A 20,023-nucleotide genomic window follows, 5' to 3' on the forward strand; every position below is an offset into this window, starting at 1 on the left:
CTTTGTTTTCGTTTCATGGCCTTTGGTTGGGCGTGGTTGGCGATGGAGGGTGTTTGGCTGATTGAACTACCGGAAATTCCCCTTTGTTGCTGAGGTGTTTTTCGATTTTCTCTGACCTTTCCTTAAATAGCTCAATGGCGCTTATTGCAGGATTTTGTGCTTTCTCTTTTTATTTCGTTTCCAGGAATGGATGGATGGATGGATGGATGCAACGAGATGCAGCTCTGTAATTGCAGGTTTTTTTGTGAATAGTTAGCTCTCCCTAGATAAAGGATAAGGAACTGTTAGAGTATATGAAATCTGATTCTTCTCCTCTCTCTCTGCATGATTCCTCATTACATTCTTGTTTTTCTCCTCCTTTTTAACCAAAGGTCATTTTATCAATAATTGATGTTCGGAGGAGTCTAGTACAATATCATTCATTACCTTAACTGCCTGTAACTACCCAAGCATTGATGATGTCATTCTGAAACTCAATCGGCGTCAGAATATTTTCTGGAGCTTCAACCACCAGCCTCAGAGATATGCGAGGACACATTTCACGTATCGGGGAGACATCTACGTGTAATTACAAGTCTTCCCGCCTGATTTTCTTTCCCGTTCTTTTCTCTTAAGTTTCCCTAGCATCTTCGCGATCTAGGTGGTGTTGTATCACCCTAACCTCCTCATCGCCAATTCAGACCCAAAAAATCCCAATCTCACAACCACAAATTGGAGTCTCCAGCTCCTACAAAAACAACCCGCCTCTCTTCGCCTTGCCAACCATGAACCAGCGCCCCTCCAAATCCCCCTCTCCGCCGCGCATTCCCCACCCGCACCCACACTGGATCCATAGTCTCACTCTCGACCTCATCCTCCGCGTCCTGCACAGATCGATCTTCCACCCTTTCATAGCCTGGCTCATCCCCCTCTGCCTCCGTGCCCAAGCAACTCCGTACTCTCACACATCCTTCAGAGTGACAACGGCTTATGCCACACTCCTGTCGCTGCTGCTGCTGCTGAATGTGGTGAGTAAGCGTCTCACATATGGGCCGCCGAGGGAAGTGTCGTTGGAGGATGAGGTTGTGGTTGTGACGGGGGGTGCGAGTGGGTTGGGCCTGTTGGTTGCGGAGATCTACGGGATGAGGGGGGTGGATGTGGCGGTGTTGGATGTGCGGGATATTGGGACGGAGGATCAAGGGGATGGGAGCGAGAAGGCAGTGGAAGAGTGGGAGGAGATTCACAGCGTTAGGTATTTTAAGTGTGATGTGGGTAATTTGGTGGAGGTGGAGAGGGTTCGGGAAAGGATTGAGAAGGAGGTACGTTTTCATTATTACCAAAACCGCCTGGGAACTCTTGTTCAATTGTTGCTTTGTGTTGAATACCTCACCGCCCATGCATTCGTTTCATTTATATATATATTTTGACCCGTGCTAATTTTATCTACCAGCTTGGAACGCCGACGATTCTCATAAACTGCATCGCTGCCCCCATCAACGGCGCGCCGATAACATCCCTTTCCCCCGCCGCCATCTCCTCCACCATTCACGCAAATCTACTCTCCTACTTCAACACCCTCCAGCAATTCCTCCCCGGAATACTGTCTTCTCCAACCGGCGGTACAATCGTCACTCTGAGTTCCGTCTGTAGCAGCCTTACCCCAGCTGGCCTCTCGGACTACACAGCCACGAAGGCAGCCATCGGTGCCGTGCACAAGACCGTGGAGGCTGAGCTGCGCGTCACAGGCGACTACGAGCGGGTGAAAATGCTCCTAGTTGAGACGGGCCAGATGGCCACGCCTCTCTTTGAGGATGTGAAGACTCCCAATAATTTCTTTGCCCCTGTCCTGGAACCTGTGCAGGTTGCGCGGGAGATTGTCGCGACGGTGGATAGTGGGAACGGTGGGGTTATTAGGTTGCCAGCTTATGCGACGCTGGTAAATTGGTATGCGGTGCTCCCTGTGGCTATTCAGCGGCTGGCGAGGTATTTGAGTGGAATTGATAAAGCGGTGGGCGAAAAGGCCATAACATCATCTATGTCGGTCCTATCGGAGAAGGAGAAGGAGACAAAAGGATAAAAAGGGGTCGTTTTGGAAAAGTGTGGATAGTGAGGTAGAATTGGATGGGGTTCAGAATGGGTGTGCTGCATGGCCCCTGGGGAAAGAGTTGTATCTATATATGCGTGTAGAGTTTGCGGGATAAACATTGATAATAATGTCAATTTGCTCCTGGTGAGCAAATTTTGGTCTTCGAATCATGAACATTATATCCCCCCTTTCCCCCGCCGTCTTTCTATGCGGAGTTCTACGCGGCAACACTGCGCTAATGGCCATCTGTCCTCCAATGAAGGTATCACCGTATTATAGATAATCATCGTATCGTCATATAAGACCTGGCTATTGGTACGTCGAGACACGAAATAACCAACCACCAACTGCCGCTTTCCGTGCTCTCCTGCAGGAATTGATGCGATTTATTGTTCCTTAGCCAAAATCATCTTCTCTCTCTCGCTTTGCCTCGGCATCGTGCCCTTCTTCTTAGTATGCTTGCGTAGATTCTCCTCTCTCCGCTTAATTGCAGCAATCTCTTCAGCTTTAATCTCGCCAGCCTTCTTTATAGCTTTGGGGAGGTGGCGGTGGCGCGTGATGCGGCGTATCTCAGGCATATGCGCATACCGCTGCTTAAGCGCCTCGTCATACGCAAGTTTCTGTCTCTCCCGTGCAGTTTTGATGCCGCTCCGCGAAGATGCCTCTGCGCGCCAGAGACGGATGTTGCCGTCGTCCGAGCCGGAGAGGATGTACTTGTTATCTGGTGTGAATTTTGCGGAGAATACTCTATCATCACACGTCAGTGTCGATGGGACAACCTTATTGCTTACATATATAGCTCACCTTTGCATCCGTTTCGTATGGTATATATCCCTCGAATGCCCCTTGCTCCGGTCCCATAATCGTACAGTGCGGTCGTATGAAGCACTAACTAAGCCTTCTCCCGTCGGGCTAAACTCGACATCCATGACAGCCGCAACATGGTCTTTCAGCACGTTCAGTACGCGGTCCAATTTCCTCATATCAAATATATATATGTTATGGTCTTCATTTGCAACGGCAAAATTGAACGCTTCCATCGGGTTCCAGGATATGGCATTTGATGCAAGAGTGAGGATCACTTTCGTAACTGGGGATGACGTGCGGAGATCATACAATACGATCGACCGGTCAGTGGCTGTGGAGCCGAGAATGGATGTTTCTGTCCGGTTGAAGGCGAGGGAGGTGATTGTGTCGGTGCTCGTAGGCCAGTGGAGGGTCTGAGCGGGAGTGGAGGACGGTCGAGATAAATCGTACACGGATATTACGGACGAAGATGCGGCAAATGAGGGGTGGCTTTCATGATGAGAAACACCGGTGAATGCCGATTGTCCAAAATACGTTGCGAGCGGAGGGGTCTCAGATGCTGAACCGTAGGGGTCGAATAGTTTTATTGTTTTGTCAGCTGCGCATGAAAGCAGTTTTCTATCTGACGTCCAGCACATGCCCTTGACGATATTTTCGTGTGCTGGAGCATGCCATATCTCATCCCGTGTAGCCAGGTCCCAGACCTTGACAACTCCATCACCACTTCCGCTGGCCAACCGTTCTAGCGACACTGGATCCTTTGCCAAACAATATACGCCATCGACATGCCCATTGCCTAGCTGAGCCACAAAAGGTGCAGCAAACATGCGCTCGAGCTTTGTGGCATTGAGGGCCCTTGTATATTCCCGCGCCCTCTCAAAAGGATGTTGTGCGGGATCAAGGTTTCGAGGGAGCTTGGAGGTATTCGAACCTGGCTCCTGCAGTGTTGCAGCAGATCTGGAAAGAGATTTGATTTTCTGACACGGAATTAGCATGAGCTAAGAAATAAACGCCCCCTTCAATTTTTTACTTACCATTATGTGCTACAAGCCAGGTAGGTACTTTCTTGACTTCATCGATAGAGAAGAAATCTTTTTGGGCTCCCAGGAACAATGTCGGACCGACAAGACTCAAGGATTGACATAATCATCACAAGAGCTTTAAAGCAGCGCCATATATTGCCCGATACATGCACCAGCTGTTAGTCCAAGCTTCAACCACAGCATCGACATCGTGACATCGACTCCGCAGCACCCAGTCAACCTCCCCACAACCTCTGTAATTTCGGCCCGTTTTTCTGCCTGTGCAACGGCTGCATCCCCCCTGTATATCCTTCATATTTGTGAGCCGTTCACGACCTATATTCCTCCAGAATGGCTGCCGGCCCAAATGACGCAGGCCTGTTGGTAGAAGCCAAGGCCCTCGTCAAGACAGATCCGGCCAAGGCAGAGTCGTTGTACCAGAAAATCCTATTGAAGGGCGTGGGATCTACCGACGCTTCTTTACGCGATTACGAAACCGCTCTCGTGGGGCTGGGGGAGCTGTACCGGGACCAGAACAAACCAACGGAGCTGGCAGAGTTACTTAAAACTGGCCGATCAGCTTTCTCATCTTTCGCCAAAGCGAAATCGGCGAAACTAGGTACGTAATTTACAGGTGACTAGGGGAGGGAGAGGGAGATGGGGAGATTCTGGTTACGTTGTGCGTGGATTGCACTCTGTTTACACATAATTTCTAGTCCGACAACTCCTCGACTTTTTCGCAGCTATTCCCAACACCCTTGACATTCAGGTCCAAGTCATCAAGTCGTGTATAGAATGGGCAGTATCAGAACGGCGGTCCTTCCTCCGCCAGAATCTCGAGACACGCCTTGTGACTATATATATGCAAAAGCATTCTTACTACGACGCTCTCACCTTAATCAACTCCCTTCTCCGCGAACTCAAACGGCTCGATGATAAACTCGTGCTCGTGGAAGTGCAGCTTCTGGAGTCCCGCGTTTACCACGCCCTGGGCAACCAGCCAAAAGCCCGCGCCGCATTGACCTCAGCCAGGACATCAGCCGCATCCGTCTACACACCACCACTTCTGCAAGCAGGTCTAGACATGCAGAGCGGCATGCTCCACGCGGAAGATAGAGACTTCACCACCGCTTTCTCCTATTTCATCGAGGCGCTGGAAGGTTATCATTTGCAAGACGAAACCAGCAAAGCCACGTCGGCGCTCCAATACATGCTCCTGTGCAAAATAATGCTCAACGCCGTCCACGACGTCAACTCGTTACTCGCCTCCAAACAAGCGATTCGATATGCGGGGACAAACCTTGAAGCCATGAAGGCCGTCGCGCGTGCGCACTCCAACCGCTCTCTGGAAGAGTATGAGAAAGCGCTCAATGACTACCGATTTGAACTAGGCAGCGACGTCTTCATCCGCAACCACCTCCGCCGCCTTTACGATGCCATGTTGGAGCAGAACCTGATCAAAGTCATCGAGCCTTTTAGCCGGGTGGAAATAGATCATATTGCCAAGATGGTTGGGCTGGATACGCAGCAGGTGGAGAGGAAGCTGTCGCAGATGATCCTGGATAAGGTGATTATCGGCGTGCTGGATCAGGGTGCTGGGTGTCTGATTGTTTTCGATGAGGCGGAGAGGGATCAAGGGTATGATGCTGCGCTGGAGACGTTGGAAAAGCTTGGGGATGTCGTGGATGTTTTGTACACTAATCAGGCATCGATGCTTGAGTAGGGAGGGTTGTCGTTTTTGTCATACTCTTTAGATAAACATAAACTATATGGATCTCATTGACTTATAGCGTGCTTCTCCTTTTTTTTTTTTTTTTCCAACTTGAACCTGGTGGGGGTGTAGCTTTCGCATGGTTGCGACTTTGCTAGCCCCTTATCATTCGAATTTCAGGTTGAAAGGGAAGCGGAATTGATCAGCTTCGCGCTATCAACTCGCTGCCAGGTCTTATTAGGCATTGCTTGCTATATCCGCCAAAAGCTTAACATAAATATTTGTCAATGACCCATAACTATCTATTTTTACTATTGTTTCTAAGAAACCTCTAGTTCCAACTAGGTTCCCTACCAAAAATCTGTAAATCTAGCTAGATGCACATTATCGATGTTTCCTGTGAGGGGTTGGCGGGGTGGGGTTGTTCATTGCAAACATCAAAAAAACACAACAGTATCTCATGAAAATTTGTCAGAGGATATATAGCAATATTTCTAACAGAAGCAGGGAGACAACAAAGCAAAAATAAAATAAATAATAGAAACGGTGACAATAAGTGTGGTTGAGACGATTAGACAAATATTCAGCACAGAAAAAAAAACCCCCGAGCATAGGTGAGTGCATGGAGTAGAGACTGTACACACTAAAATAATCATGTGGTATATATATAAAATTTCATTAACTTTCAGAGGGGTACCAGGGGCCTTCTCCATTCTCCCTCTTCTTCTATCCAGAAGATAAAAAAACTGCTCTCAAGTATCTGGGGCCAAGCTATTATGCTCCAAGAAGAAGGGAAGGAAGGGAAAGGAAAGAAAAAGAAAAGAAAACCCATCCGCATTCCCTGTCAAAATATGGTTCATTCACATCAACATCCGCGGTCGAGAAGAAACCGAAGAAATAAGCCTAATGGGCGAGAACTCAAATAGATGTAGATAGAGAGACCTATTTGAATAGCTATCGCAGCCGTAGTTCTCGTATTCAGGTATTCAATCATGTCTTGGTGGGTAGTCATCGGACCGGCCCGATGCACTTTTCCCAGATCCGTAATGCTAAGAGCAAGGCAAAACGCAAAACAGAAGTGGTAAATTGTTAGCACAAGAAGAATGATTGGGAAGATGTAGAATGTGCTGTTTCATGGAATGTATAGTGTAGTGCCATCAACATACCTTACGTCTCAAAGCCTCCAGTCTCTTCTTCTTGGTATGGGCATTGATATATGTACCGATGACGAAACCGATGATGTTGAAGAAGGGAACCCAGGTGTGTGGCGGAAGGAATTTCTGGGCAAATGCCAGGGATAGCGGGGAGGTGACCCAGCTGACTTTCATGACGGGCATGAAGCCAGCCTTCACAGTGGCCTTAACTTGGTGGAATGTTCGCGCACCAGCGATGATCGCCATAGAAGCGAGGTAAACGCAATTTTGGATCGGGGAGATCTATTGAAGGGCGAAAGGGGGTTGGTTAGATGAAGCAGGCAGAGCGGTTTTGAGTCGTGAAGATGTCTATGAACGTACGATCAGGTTGCTGACGAGAATCTGCAAGATCTTAGCTTTCAAGCTGGTGCGGCCGGAGAACAGCTTTTGGAGGATGCTAATGAGGACATGGCCTAGGGGAGCGCCGATGAACGAGCCGTACAGCGCCATCTTGGGTATTCTAGAGTTTAGGTAGTGGCCATGCTTGCTGCGATCATGCGCGATCCACGAAGCCAGGAACTCTTGAAGCGCGAATAAGGTTCCAGATGTGAGCATCTTAGTTCGCAGAGGATTGGATTGGAGTTGCTGCAGGTATGCCTGTAGCAGATAATAGCAGAAAGGTAGTTGTCGCATTGTCAGTTCTTAAGAGTCCACCATCGTGTCTGGGAATGCCGCTGTTCAATTCGCGACCAAAAAGCGCAACATACCGCCAGGTATCCAGTCGTTGACTTCCCTCCCGTCAGCCTGTTTCCCACTCTGTGCAAATCATCCTTCACTTTATCTTTCACAATCTCCGTCGTATGAGTGACCACCTTATCGAATTTAACAGACATTTTTTATTCGTCCTGAAGATGATTGATAGATAGGCCTAGCTGGGCGTGAGCAAGCTCAAATGATTTGAAGGAGCAGAGAGGGAAAGGAGGGAGACGCGAAATCGAGAATAAGAATGCAAAGGTTGATGGCGCTGAAGGGCAGCTTGCGGCTGAGGTCGTGGGGATAAGGACGCAAAGGAGGCTGGAGAGTTGTCGTCGGCGTGTTTGTTTACGCTGTTCCCTTGCCGAGGTCGGCATCAGCAAAACCCTTAGTCAGCCTGGGCTAGCCTAGCGTCTGTTTTCAGGTACAAAAGAACCACTATATGACGGAAAAATCGGCCAGAAAAACATGTTCTCCTGGCATGCCCCGGGTTTAGCAATCTCAAGGAGACACGGGAAAATCGACAGAGACAAAGCGAACGGCGAGCTCTCAAAGAGATCATAGCTTTACCCAAGTTGATAATAGTGTGGGAATCTCAGATGTTGTGATCCTTACATGTCGGACATAAGAGCAATTGTGGGGCAAGGCCTTCCATCAATGACTCGGTTATGAATACGCCGTACGCCGTAGAGAAATGTAACTCGAGAGTAGCTGAACATAAGGGTAGGCTAGTGAGGTGTAGGCTATCAGACTCTGACTGCATGTAGCCTGAGAAAAAATATGAAGAACAACAACAACCCAAGTTAATAAAAATGATGGCGGTACGGAGGGCGCTATCAAAAGAATTGCGCCGGCAAAAAGACAACTAGACAGCGCCACAAATCTTGGCAGAAATTCACACTGTATTTTATACTGAATACTCAGCTCTTGATTATTCCTTGTCTCTGCTGCTATTCAACATGGAATCTGCCTGCCAATCTGCCTGCCAACCTGCGTGCCAATCTGCCTGCCAACCTGCGTGCCAATCTGCCAACCAGATGAGTATCCTATTCCTCCACCTGCCCATGCTGTCTTCCTTCTCTATACTCATTGCCACCTTCTAACTCTATAATCTTTTCAATATGTACAGGAATCTGCTCAATCCATGTCTGTATCTTCTCTTGTGGCAGATTCTTCCATGCCTGCTCCCATACTCTAACAGCTTCTGTACAGTTCTTAGAAGCTCCTTTTCTTGTTGTTCTACACTTCATCCAGAGCCAAGCTGCCTCAATTGCATTGAGATCAGGTGAATTCCCACACCAAAGCAGCTGTTGAATCCCATGAATATTGTACATATAATGTTGGATATAGTGATTGTGTGAAGGGGCCTTATCCTCTTGCACAATAGTATTTGGATGATTGATTTGACACTCTTTTGCAAAGGGAAATAGCTTTGGTAAGAGAATTTGAACTTGATAGCAATACCAATCAATTCCACCATCTTTGTCATGAGATAGCTTGCCTGTGGTCTGTTTGAACTTTCATATTGATTTTTGACCTGATTGCTGACAATCAATCTGTAATCTTTGAATGTCATTTGACAGCTCCCATTCTTGCCTCTTTATAGGTTCCATTTCAGCATTTAAAGTCTCAATATACTCAAGGAATTGAGCACACTCCTGCAAGGTTTCTCTGGCCCAACAATGAAATGGGTTCTTCTTATTGTATGAGAAGCAGGCTCAGAACATGAATTCAGATGATCTCTTTCATCATTCACATATACAGCTTCAAGAATAGATCTCATGAGATGCACACCATATTCTATATTCATCTCATTGATGAAGAAGAATAACAGAGGTTTCATCTGACCAGATAACATTCTTTCAATCCTCCAAGATCCAATCTTTATGCTTCAGACAGAATTGAAGTCAATCTAGTCACATCTTCTTGGTGAGTTCTGGCTTCTGTGTAGGCTTTGTTTTTCACAGGTCTGCTTTGCAAAGAATCCTTCATATAGTCATAGAAGATATCTCAATTCCTTCATTACTGAATTCATTGGCAAGATCAGTACATGTCTTTTCTCATCCATATTGATCACATCAAACCTTTGCAAGAATAGTGTCCTTAATACTATCATTTCTCTGAGTTGGTCAGCCAGATTTGGGGGCATCTCAAAGCCATTCATTATGAAGTATAATATGAGACAGTTCAGAATCAAATCTGTGTTCAATTGCACATTTATATATACAGTTGATTTGACTCTTTGAGATCTGGGTGATTTCTGTGATTTCAGCATTTGACTTGTCAAAATAGGGTGATTTAAAAGCCACCACAAGAGCTCTTGTGGCAATATCAGTATTGGATGCCATATGAATCAGCAGATGAAATATTAGAGATGAGATATTTGAGAAAAAAGAGGAATCAATTCAGAATATGTGGCATTCTCATATAAATAGAATGTGGGGTCATTTGAAGCTAAATGTAATTACTCATTAAAATGTTGTGGTGCTTCTTAGTTGTATAAATTGAATCTGAGCGGCGCAATTCTTTTGATAGCGCCCTCCGTATACACACCCTTAATTAGACTCATCGGCGTTCTGGAGTAATCCGGGGGACCATCTAGCAACTATCGTGTGCATGTCTCTCTATTTGTGGAGTCTCTTTCATGATGTTAGGTAATTAATTACTGTGTGAGGTAGCAAGGTCCAACAGAATAGAGATCTAAAAACAAGCATAAGGTACCTGGAAACATATCAATTCCTCAGAGAGACGAAAGCATAAACTATCAATTCTAACATCTCGTGTTCCATGCAACCATTCTCTGGATACTTTAGTCATCTGCTGGTTTGTTAACCCCTAGTTATCTCTTTGCCTTGCATTAATAACTAGACAACACTTTTGAATCTAATGGTCACTGCCTGGATAATATCCCGACAGAAGGTCCCGTTTGAGGTTCATCTCACAGCTTTGCATTGTCTCCGAGCATGTGTTCACCTATGCAGACAAGAGTCAAATGAACCTGCCAATATACATTTCAACCATGGACGCGGAGCCAATCCATCGCTACCAACCAGGTGGCTACCACCCTGTCACCCTGGGAGAATAGCTGATGGCAGGGAGGTATACGGTGCTCCATAAATTAGAACGGGGCGGCTACTCAGCCGTTTGGGCGGCGAGAGATCAAAGGTTGTACCAAATTGATGGCTCATGAAGTACTAGCTAACTAACCGAAGAGTCTCCCATTTGCAGGGAAGATACTTATGTTACGATAAAGATCTGTGTGGCTGAAGGAGAGCTTCAGATCATGAAGATGTCATCCCACAACTCTTGTTGGAAATGTGTCATACAAATGCTGGATCACTTTATCATAACAGGTCCCAATGGATTCATCAATGTCTGGTTTACGAACCTCTTGTGCCCAATATTCCGGACATAATTGATGCACACTTTCCAAGTGGGAGACTCCCCGGGGTGCTTGTCAAGATAATTGTAAAGCAATGTTTGCTTAGGTTGAATGATTTGCATCAACAGAATATTGGGTATGGAGATAGATTACTCTCATGGAGATCCTCTAGCAATTCTCATCTGATATAGATCTCCATACCCCCAACATAGCTTTCATTTTGTCCAACCTGAATAATTTGATCAAAAAGGAGTTTACACAGATGTTAGGTGAACCGGAGATGAGCTATGTTCAAAGAAATGATGAAAAGGATCTGCGTATATTGTGAAGCCAACCCTATATCAGAAAATGTTTGTGGAATTCAGCGCACACTATCAAATTAGCTGACTTCGGAGAATCCTTTTTGCCCACTATCATTCCTCAAACACTACGTACACCCTTATCTGTTCGAGCTCCTGAGGTTGTATTTCAGGATTGCAGTGACTATCGGGCTGACTTGTGGAGCATGGGATGCATGGTGGGTAAAATCGTTCCAAATCTAAACACAGTGACTATATAGAACAGTAAACTGACGACAGCTCTTTGAGCTCTTCGTAGGTCAACCGCCATTTGACACCTTGTTGATAACGCCAGTGGGCGACGTGGCCACAGGAGGTGATATGACCAATAAACCAGATCCAGTTTGCAGGAATGGCTGGAAGAGGTGTACCTTGAGAGCGCCCATCTCACAAGAGAGGATATCTTGAGCCTGGGACAAATCATTGGAAGGTTAATTGTATTTTGAGCCCTCTGCAAGAGCGTCAGCGAGGCAAGTTCTAGATGACCTTTGGTTTAATGAGTAATTCGTATACAACAGAGTCATTGCGCCTGTGTGGGTGTGTTGGCGAGGAACACCAGCGCAGGAATTAGTGAAACCGCAAGATACCTTTCATTATCCGGTCTATCAGAGCTTTAGGGAAGCTATAAAAACTCTTGGCCATCTCATACCCTTCAGCGAAACACTAAGGTACCTAACAGAGAAGTAAGACTTAAGCCTTTCTATTTCATCCAGGTGAATCGATCAAGAGCGCTAGGAAATAGTGAAAACGCCGGTGTCTAGTACGCCGGTGTCTAGTTTGCAATTAAAGCAACCAGCCGATTCAAATCCTGTGGGAAAGCAGGCTGATGCTATTTGATCACGTAGAGTAACATCAACGGATGCTTCTCAAAAAACACAATAGAAGTGCTGGCTTACTCCGAATGTTGGTTCTGGGCCGAGCATATAAGCGCCAGCCAGCTCGCCTCCTTATTTTGCTTTTCACAGCTAGGCGTCTTTGCTTAGGTGGCATTTTTCCGCGTAGAAGCTTCCTTCTAGCTTCTCTCCGACAACACGTGTGATCTTCGCGTCACCTTGAGCTCATGCAGATTTCAACGAGATGTTGGGCTTTATCTCGCTTGGCTTTGGGCGTCTGGGAACCTCATCCGTCACAGGATAACGCTAATAGAAAAAGCAACGAGATTCCCGCTACAGTCGCAGTTTCAAACCCAAGATGCTTCCCCTTTATTTTCGCACAGTTGTGGGATGAAGATTCTTATTTTATCAATGTCGCGCTTTATCATACCCTCTCTTTAAATGCTCTGCCCTTCCAAAGGAATCGCCCCTCGAGTTCCGCTCCATGGCTTTGTATAGCACTATGGATCTGCATATACCCGGAATTAGTGAGAGTGTTCGAACAAAGCTTCGATTGCATTTGCTATTTTAACTACGCATGAACTTAGGGTTAGCCTATGCAATACCAATTTTGGCATCCCTTCCCCTGCCCGCCAAATAAAAGCCGCGCCTTGTCTCTTTGAATACTATGAAACGTACACATATTCGATTCTTATTACTCTCTTTGTTCCCCCATTTCCTTCTTCGCATGTGTGAATGAATGTAGTAGAACTGCCTTCCCAACAGAAGTTGATAGCCTGTTGGCTTATTATTGTTCGTTTCTCGGGATATGGTTGTGGTTGGGTTTGTGTACAACAACCAGGAGAGAGGATAGAGGCCGCCTGCTGTTGTTGAGCCTCACCCGCCATGAGGGAGCCTGGAGAGGGAGAGAGACAGATCTGATGGACCGATATCTATCCCACCTCACCAGCACCACCCAAATCCAACCGCTGCCGTACATGCACTCGTGTCCCATGGGTACCGGCGCTTCTTAGAACAAATCTCTCTGCTCATTTGTTTTTTTCCTCCTGCAACCTCTCATCGCTCTCTTGAATGCTTTCACAAGCCCAAAAGCGAGGCGGAAAGGAAATAGATATATGGAGTGGTCTCTAGGCAACGCATTCATTCAATAAAACAGCCTACTCCATCACCCTTTTTGTCGTTTGCAATATTTGAAATTTCTAAATTCCAGGGCTCGATACATTCTCTCTCGACCCGCTTCATGACCAGTTAGATTTAGTTGAAGCAAAAAAAAAACTAAAAAGAAAATATGGGTTCTCAAGCTCCTGCAAAACCCTCCTCCCAAGAAAGAACAACAACCCTGAATACTCGTCAAACACATTGCACCCACTCCAGCTTTACGCGTGAGTTTAGCAGCCATGGCTGTTTGGCAACGTGTCAGATGTGCAAGAGAGGACCAGATCTTGGTTGGGTATATGCTTGCACAGAGGACCAGGCGAGGCTGGATGCAAGAGACAAATACCCGTACCAAGAATCACAACAATTAGGCTTTACACAACTCTCCACCAGTCTCCAGTCAAGCAATGCGGTGCAGTTGAACGCCAGTATCGAGCACGCCATCAAGCACAGACATTACACTCCCAAGCAGGTGGAATTGGTCAAAGCCCAGCGAACAGTTGTTCTGGAAACTATCAAAGCGGATTATCGCACGAGACGCGATCCTCTCAGCCCTGAAACCCAATCGCGCTTATCCACCCAAGACCCAGAGGACTCGGAACCCACGCCGGCAAATCCCTATGTGAAAGTACCTTCTAGCACATTGCTTCCAGCCTGCCACAGTGAGCTTGGAAACGTCACTATCCCATCTTGTCGTCTGCGCGTCTGCCCAGGCTGCATGCCGACAGCTACGGAGCGTAGCTGGCAGAGCCTCAACTGCATCTGCACAGACGACTACATGACGGACGATAGACTGCTGGAGACCCTGGCGGCTATCGCTATCAACATAAACGACGCCTGCGCGAGCCGAGAGTTTCGCAAAGTGCCAACGCCAGCCAGTTCGCTATGCTTTGACATAGCAGACGCGCTCATCAGGGCGGCCGGGAATGAAGCAGCTGATAGCAACGCAATGGGCAATGCTGGCACGGTGGACGACGGTGCTAACGATGCCTGCCCTGCGGATTTGGAAGAAGGTGAAATAACTGCACCTGATGTCATTGTTGAGAGGGAGCCAATCAATAAAACGCCTAGGCCAAGGAAAAGTTTAAAAGAGCTGTTACATTTTCATAGAACTCATGCAAAGGAGGCTACAGGGCCGAGAAAGAAGAACACTCACCGCCACCACCGGGGACGCGATATGGGAATGGAATTCCAGATAGAGCAGCGGAGGACATCAGAGAATACCCGACCACAGAAGACCGGGACCGCGCGACTTGATTTTCCACGAAGGGTTAAAAATGGTTCGTCTGTTCGGCGCCATGAAAAGCGCGAGATTGATGATGATCGAAGCCGAGCCGATCTTGAGTTCGTTGGACAGGCTGATAGATTCGGCGGATAGGGAAGATGCTATTGCGGAAACATAAATTACAACCCCATTATAGGAAGGAGCAAGGGTATATAATAGAACTGCCAATTTTATATCAGCAGCGAGTTAACGGGATATGACGGATATTGTACTCTACATATGGCGGGGGCTATTCAGTTCCGCTATTGATTACTGATTATTATTCCGGTTTCCACTTTTTCACTCTCATCAATTTCTTCATTACGAGTGTGTATGATTCTTGTGAGAGTGGCAGCAGGGTAGATTACCTCGAAGCATCCCCGTCTAATAATAGAATTCATCATCCGACCGAGAGCTGCCAATTGACTAAAATACCTCAAGAGACAGAGGCGTTTTTACTTCGTTCAGCAGCTCCAGCCCCTGAGATCTACATACCTTACTAGCGCGCCCGGGTCATGTGGAATATATTCTTTAGTTACCTCGGCACACTACGCGCCATCAGATGACGACAACCGCCCTCTGATAATTTTTATTCTTAGCAGCCCCCGATTTCTTTCTACTCCTTACCATGCCTCAACTTGTCATCTGAGTGTTAGTGAAAAAGAATAAAAATTAAAAATAAAAATAATTTAAAAAAAAATAACAATCACGATGGCAGAGTTGTCGGAAACGACCGCGCGACCGGAGGAGACCGCGGCGCCTCCAGCAAAGCAAGCGCCTCCAGAGAAAACCGAGTCCGAGTCGAAGAACAACACAGGCAGCTCCGCAAACAGCCCGCTACCGAAAATGAGATGGCAGTGTTTGGCACCCAAGCGCGCTCTTGGAAAGTCAGATGTGATGATTCGGCGGTTAGACCGGTAAGTTCTCTTATGCTACTGCGAAGTCTATCGACTGGTTCGTCTCCTGGAAGGGGGGGGGAGGAGAAGGGGAGAGAGCAGGATACATGTCTACAGAGGAGGGAGGAGGGAGGAGGGGGGGACACGACCAACAAATCACCCGACGTCCCAGAACAAGCGAAAATTAATTCTTTTTCTATATATTATATATAAAAGGCTCATCTCCACCGCATCCGGCCAAGAACGGCTCCTCGCATTGATCCAATATAACTCGGAAATCCTGTACTACCTCCTCCGCTCGCCACCACTCCGCTCCATCATCACGCGCTTGCGCTCCATCCTCCTCCGTTCATCATCGCCATCATCACCATCATCACCACCGCCACCACGACCACCACCACCACGACCACCACCACCACAACCAAAACAGCCACGCCTCCTCGCCCTCTCCTCCTTGATTTCCGAAACGCGCACAACGATCCGCCTCCTCGGCCTCCTCTCGCTCTGGTCCTGGGGCTCGGAAACCCTGACGGCACCGCCCGCTGACCCTGTGCTCTGCACGATCGCGTACGCGCAGATAGGTGCCAACGTGGTGTACCAGGTGCTGGAGAATGTGGCACACCTGGCGGCGAAGGGGGTGGTGAGCCGGCGGGCGGTGGAGCGGTGGGGGTCTGTGGGCAGGTGGTATGCGTGGAGCACGCGGGCGTGGTTGGGGCATGTGCTGTTAGAGTTCGTGAGGGTGTGGAGGGAGTATGTGTTGGCGGGCCGGGAGGGGAGGGGGGAGATGGGCATGGGCATGGGCACGGGCACGGGCACGGGCACGGGCATGGGGGAAAGAGAAGGGGAAGGGGGTGGGGATGGAGGAAGTGAACTGGATCTAGAATTGGAACGGCAGAGGGAACGACAGAGGGAGAGGGAAAGGAGGTGGAAGAAGAGTCTTGTGAATAGCCTGGCTTGGTTGCCTCTGTGTGTGCATTGGAGCTTTGAGGATGGGGTGGGAGTGCCGGATAGAATGGTTGGGGCATTGAGCATGGCCGCCAGTGTGTGGGGGGTGTATGACATGTGGAACGCAACGGCTGGGATGGTTTGAGTCGTGTTTCATGCGCTGTCGTGGGGAGGTTCGAGACCGCCAGGACTGTGGGCGCTGAGCCTTCATATTGGTAGGAAGCTCTTGGCGCTTCTAAGCATTCTTGGGAACGTAAAACGATGCAGCAGCACATGTGCATGCGTATACATGTGCTGTACATGCACTCCCTTTACCTCATGAATCCCGATCCATTTATCGCTCCCGACCTTGCTATGTTGAGCCCTTCACTCATCCTCATTAATCTGCTTCCTGGACTCTCCGGGTTGTAAAATCTCCACTCCCCCCTTTAGCGAGCCATGCCAAGGAGCAGTCGCCAGTGGTGATTATGAAACCCTCCTTTGGTTGATGATGTAAGCCAAGCTCGGCCGAAGAGATGCCCACGAAAGGAAAAGAAGGCACTCACTTTGATGGGCTCCCCAACTTTTGATACTGTTAGTATCTTTCACCAGCGCCTCCCCCACTAATAGCTCGGGGTGGTAAATTGGATACCATGTAGAAAATCGGAAGTTCATTGGCTGCATGTTCTGCATGGTTCTCCAGGTTCGTGTGACTACGTTCCGCATGTTATCAAGCAAGCACTTGAGGCCAGTGGCACTCGACTTCCTTGTTCAATGTCTCGTTGAAAACGCTGTCCCACTGCCAGAATACTTGTCTATATGAGAGAATTAGTTGATTCATCCAGAAAAGCCAAATGTTTGGTATGAATCGTTTTTGTCGGTCAATTTCTCTCTGCTGGTTTTGTCTGTGGTTCGTACTCGGAAGTTGGTGGATGCTTGTGCTGTACTTCGCCATTCTAATATCTATCTCTACTGCAGATACTAAATATTTACACTGAAATATTCTTACTAGTGTACCGAATCTTAAGCCCACACTGCCTGGCCTCTATTTTTCCTGAGAGTCCCTATTCTCTCAATCAAGAGACGGAACGGCAACACTTAATGCCGATATCAATATTTCAGTTTAAATTCTTAGTGAGAATCAAAACTTTTCACATGTGCCGAATCAGTTGGGGGGAAAAAAAAGACAATAGTTATTCCACCACTGCCAGTTTCAGCAAGAACGGACACCTGACAAGCTGGAGTTATAATAAGATGTATTGGTATTAATAGAATGGTTTCCAATGATTCGAATGAGCAAAATAATATCTCCGTTTCATCAAATAATCAGAGAACCCGGAGCTTCTCCAACTCTCGATAAGTCGAAAAGGAGCAACGTCGTTCAAACAGAGCTGCGTGGCTGGTCCTAGCCTAGGCTGGGCTGGAGGCCAAAGTTTCCGGTGAACTTCGGCCAACCCAGTACAGGTTAGACCGCCAAGACCCCCCACTCCTCGAGGCGGAGGACAGCAAACGGCGAAGGAGCTAGAAGTAGCCTCCCCCCACCTCCTCTGTACGAACCAGGCAGGACATTCCACAAAACAGCAGCAGCAGCAGCAGCAGCAGCAGCAGAAACAAAATCCAAATCCAAATCCAAATCCAAGTCTGCTGCCGCCGCCTGTGATATTGCAGAAGCCAGGCACGAGCAGGGCAAAAAGTTTGACCATTTAACTAAACGGGTTAAAAGGACTAACACCCATCCATAGATCGTTGAGGGCCGACTCTGCCCGAATCGGCCCGTTGATTGGCCAGATCCAGGCAGCGAAAACCGCAGACGCCAAACATGCTCAAATGCCCAGACCTGACCCGGACAACAGCGCCTCAGACTTCCCAGGGAATGGCCAGCACTGCCAAGGCCCCGTGATGCCGTGATCCCCCGTGGATTTGTCATGCTCCGGCGACCTACAATATTTTAGACTTTCCACCGCTTGCTCCTGTCATTGGTAAGAATAGTTCCTGTTTCCTGTTTCCTGGTTTTGTGCGGATGTTTAAAACGCGCCTCTTATTCATGACCTATTCATGACCTATTCATGACCTATTGAAACTAGCTATTCCACTCCCCATCGGCGAATCAACCGCAACGGCCCATCTGTCCACGGGGATAGCAAACAAAATCGGCGCCAGTGTTGTTGGGAGACTGCAGCTCGTGCCAAGATCCGCCAAGACGTCGGAGCCAGGACGGGGATAATGTTGCGCCTTTAAGCTTTGGCCCCTGCTGGGGCTTGGCGCTCCTGTGGCGAGGTTCCTGCGTTCGTTTGCTGATCCTCCGCGCCGGGCTGCATCCGCCTCACTATTCCCAATGCTAGTTTACGGCGCCCATATTGCACAAACATTCGGGAGAAGGAGCTCGACGTGATGGGGATATGCTCGACGTGGCTGACCGGACTCTATCCGCGAACGTGTCCGTGTCCGTGTCCGTGCTGGCTCTTACGCAAAGGGCGTGGGGCATTTTGGAATAATATCAATGATATTGTGTGTATATATTTATCTACAGATTCTATATACGAAACATGCCCCATCGATGGCTCTAGCCCTCGGGCTGAAGTCAGATAGTATAGGTCAATACAATAATATATCTCCGTGACGTCGACGGTGACCTTCTCTCATCTGGGAATGCCAGAACTCTGGTAACTTTAGTTGGCCCTTCCTTTGCCCCGTTTCCTGGCTGCGGCGGGTTCTGTGACGTGGAACAAACCCGAAGCCTCTGTAATAGTATGCCCTCCAAAAGATTCGTCCATTTAGTTTTTGCCTCCTGACTTCCCCTTTATCACTTGCAGGCCCCTTGACTGCTCCGCTCTGGCCAGCTCTATTCACCAAAAGTATATAGAACCGCGCAAGGACCCGCTGGCATATTAGCATATCAAACGCCTCCTCTATACCCCCGACTTCTCTCCCCAAGACCCGCTGTGTTGGTTTGTGTGCACGGGTGTATGCTTGCACATGGAGACTGCAAGAAACTAGATTCAAAGCTACATACATTCCAGCCCTTCATATCAAGAAAAGAACATCCAATCGAATGACAGACAAAACACAGCCATGTTCAAACGCATCGTCTTCACGACAGTTACTCCTCTCCCTTCCTATATCCCGCGGGACCTCGTCATCAAGACCCTCCATGCCCACAGTGAGATGATAGAGCTGAACCCGCTGGTGATCAAACATAAACGTTGCAAAGCCCCGCCAAACGCCCCGCCAGACGAATTCCACTGCATCTGGTATGAGCTGACAGACAACATCCACTATCTCCCCGGCCGCATAATACGGGGCAACGTCACCTACAAGGCCTGCTTCCACGATCTCCAACGCGGCCTACAAACACATATCTACGCACCCACGAACCTCGACATCCGGAATCGATGGACGGTGTGCGGGAACATGCCCGGCGAGCCGCGGGAGCCGGTCGAACTGGGCCTCACCAACGTGCCGCGTGAAGGCCTCTTCCTCAGAGAAGACGTCTATTTGCGATGCAACACCTTCGCCGCCAGCTTCGTCAAGAAGACGCTGAAGGACGCACACGTCGTGCTGGTGGATCGGCTGATCATGAAGGCCGACCTGCTCAAGGGGAAGATAGACCGGCTATACTTCAACCCTCGGCGCCGACGAACAGCGCTCCTCGCTCCTTCTGCACAAACCCAGGCCCTGGTCCGGCCCGCAGACGGCTCGCTCGTGTCCCCCCACCTGGCATGCCCGCTGTGGCTCCAACG

At 48.3% G+C, this 20,023-nt stretch overlaps 8 protein-coding genes across 8 annotated transcripts in view; 5 read left to right on the plus strand and 3 right to left on the minus strand.

Moving 5' to 3' along the window:
- Positions 1 to 764: 764 nt before the first annotated feature.
- Positions 765 to 2,230, plus strand: HCBG_01518 (uncharacterized protein; the record flags this gene model as incomplete). The annotated part of the gene is made up of 2 exons (XM_045428568.1): positions 765 to 1,298; positions 1,430 to 2,230. The coding sequence occupies 2 exons, from the start codon at positions 765 to 767 to the stop codon at positions 2,054 to 2,056; spliced, it is 1,161 nt and encodes a 386-aa protein (XP_045290354.1).
- Positions 2,231 to 2,451: 221 nt separating this feature from the next.
- Positions 2,452 to 3,927, minus strand: HCBG_01519 (U3 small nucleolar RNA associated protein; the record flags this gene model as incomplete). The annotated part of the gene is made up of 3 exons (XM_045428569.1): positions 2,452 to 2,812; positions 2,870 to 3,849; positions 3,907 to 3,927. The coding sequence occupies 3 exons, from the start codon at positions 3,907 to 3,909 to the stop codon at positions 2,452 to 2,454; spliced, it is 1,344 nt and encodes a 447-aa protein (XP_045290355.1).
- A 198-nt stretch (positions 3,928 to 4,125) lies between these two features.
- Positions 4,126 to 5,682, plus strand: HCBG_01520 (26S proteasome non-ATPase regulatory subunit 11; the record flags this gene model as incomplete). Its single annotated transcript, XM_045428570.1, has 2 exons — positions 4,126 to 4,513; positions 4,611 to 5,682. 2 exons carry the CDS (start codon positions 4,246 to 4,248, stop codon positions 5,615 to 5,617), a joined length of 1,275 nt encoding a protein of 424 aa, XP_045290356.1.
- A 378-nt stretch (positions 5,683 to 6,060) lies between these two features.
- HCBG_01521 (uncharacterized protein) lies at positions 6,061 to 7,775 on the minus strand (the record flags this gene model as incomplete). The annotated part of the gene is made up of 4 exons (XM_045428571.1): positions 6,061 to 6,654; positions 6,772 to 7,041; positions 7,120 to 7,395; positions 7,506 to 7,775. The coding sequence occupies 4 exons, from the start codon at positions 7,629 to 7,631 to the stop codon at positions 6,592 to 6,594; spliced, it is 735 nt and encodes a 244-aa protein (XP_045290357.1).
- A 5,557-nt stretch (positions 7,776 to 13,332) lies between these two features.
- Positions 13,333 to 14,577, plus strand: HCBG_01522 (uncharacterized protein; the record flags this gene model as incomplete). Its single annotated transcript, XM_045428572.1, has 1 exon — positions 13,333 to 14,577. The coding sequence occupies one exon, from the start codon at positions 13,333 to 13,335 to the stop codon at positions 14,575 to 14,577; it is 1,245 nt and encodes a 414-aa protein (XP_045290358.1).
- Positions 14,578 to 15,174: 597 nt separating this feature from the next.
- HCBG_01523 (peroxin 11C) lies at positions 15,175 to 16,449 on the plus strand (the record flags this gene model as incomplete). The annotated part of the gene is made up of 2 exons (XM_045428573.1): positions 15,175 to 15,380; positions 15,576 to 16,449. The coding sequence occupies 2 exons, from the start codon at positions 15,175 to 15,177 to the stop codon at positions 16,447 to 16,449; spliced, it is 1,080 nt and encodes a 359-aa protein (XP_045290359.1).
- Positions 16,450 to 17,013: 564 nt separating this feature from the next.
- On the minus strand, positions 17,014 to 18,768 carry HCBG_01524 (uncharacterized protein; the record flags this gene model as incomplete). Its single annotated transcript, XM_045428574.1, has 4 exons — positions 17,014 to 17,098; positions 17,317 to 17,380; positions 17,841 to 18,221; positions 18,651 to 18,768. The coding sequence occupies 4 exons, from the start codon at positions 18,766 to 18,768 to the stop codon at positions 17,014 to 17,016; spliced, it is 648 nt and encodes a 215-aa protein (XP_045290360.1).
- A 587-nt stretch (positions 18,769 to 19,355) lies between these two features.
- HCBG_01525 (uncharacterized protein) overlaps positions 19,356 to 20,023 on the plus strand; it is a gene marked incomplete at both ends in the record, with an annotated part of 1,227 nt that continues 559 nt past the window's right edge. The window contains one exon of the mRNA XM_045428575.1: positions 19,356 to 19,961. Coding sequence (XP_045290361.1) covers positions 19,356 to 19,961 — 606 coding nt within the window. The remainder of the gene's footprint in view (positions 19,962 to 20,023) is intronic.

Source organism: Histoplasma capsulatum (assembly GCF_000150115.1).
Source record: "Histoplasma capsulatum G186AR genomic scaffold supercont2.2, whole genome shotgun sequence".
In the NCBI taxonomy this organism is placed as follows: Eukaryota; Fungi; Ascomycota; class Eurotiomycetes; order Onygenales; family Ajellomycetaceae; genus Histoplasma; species Histoplasma capsulatum.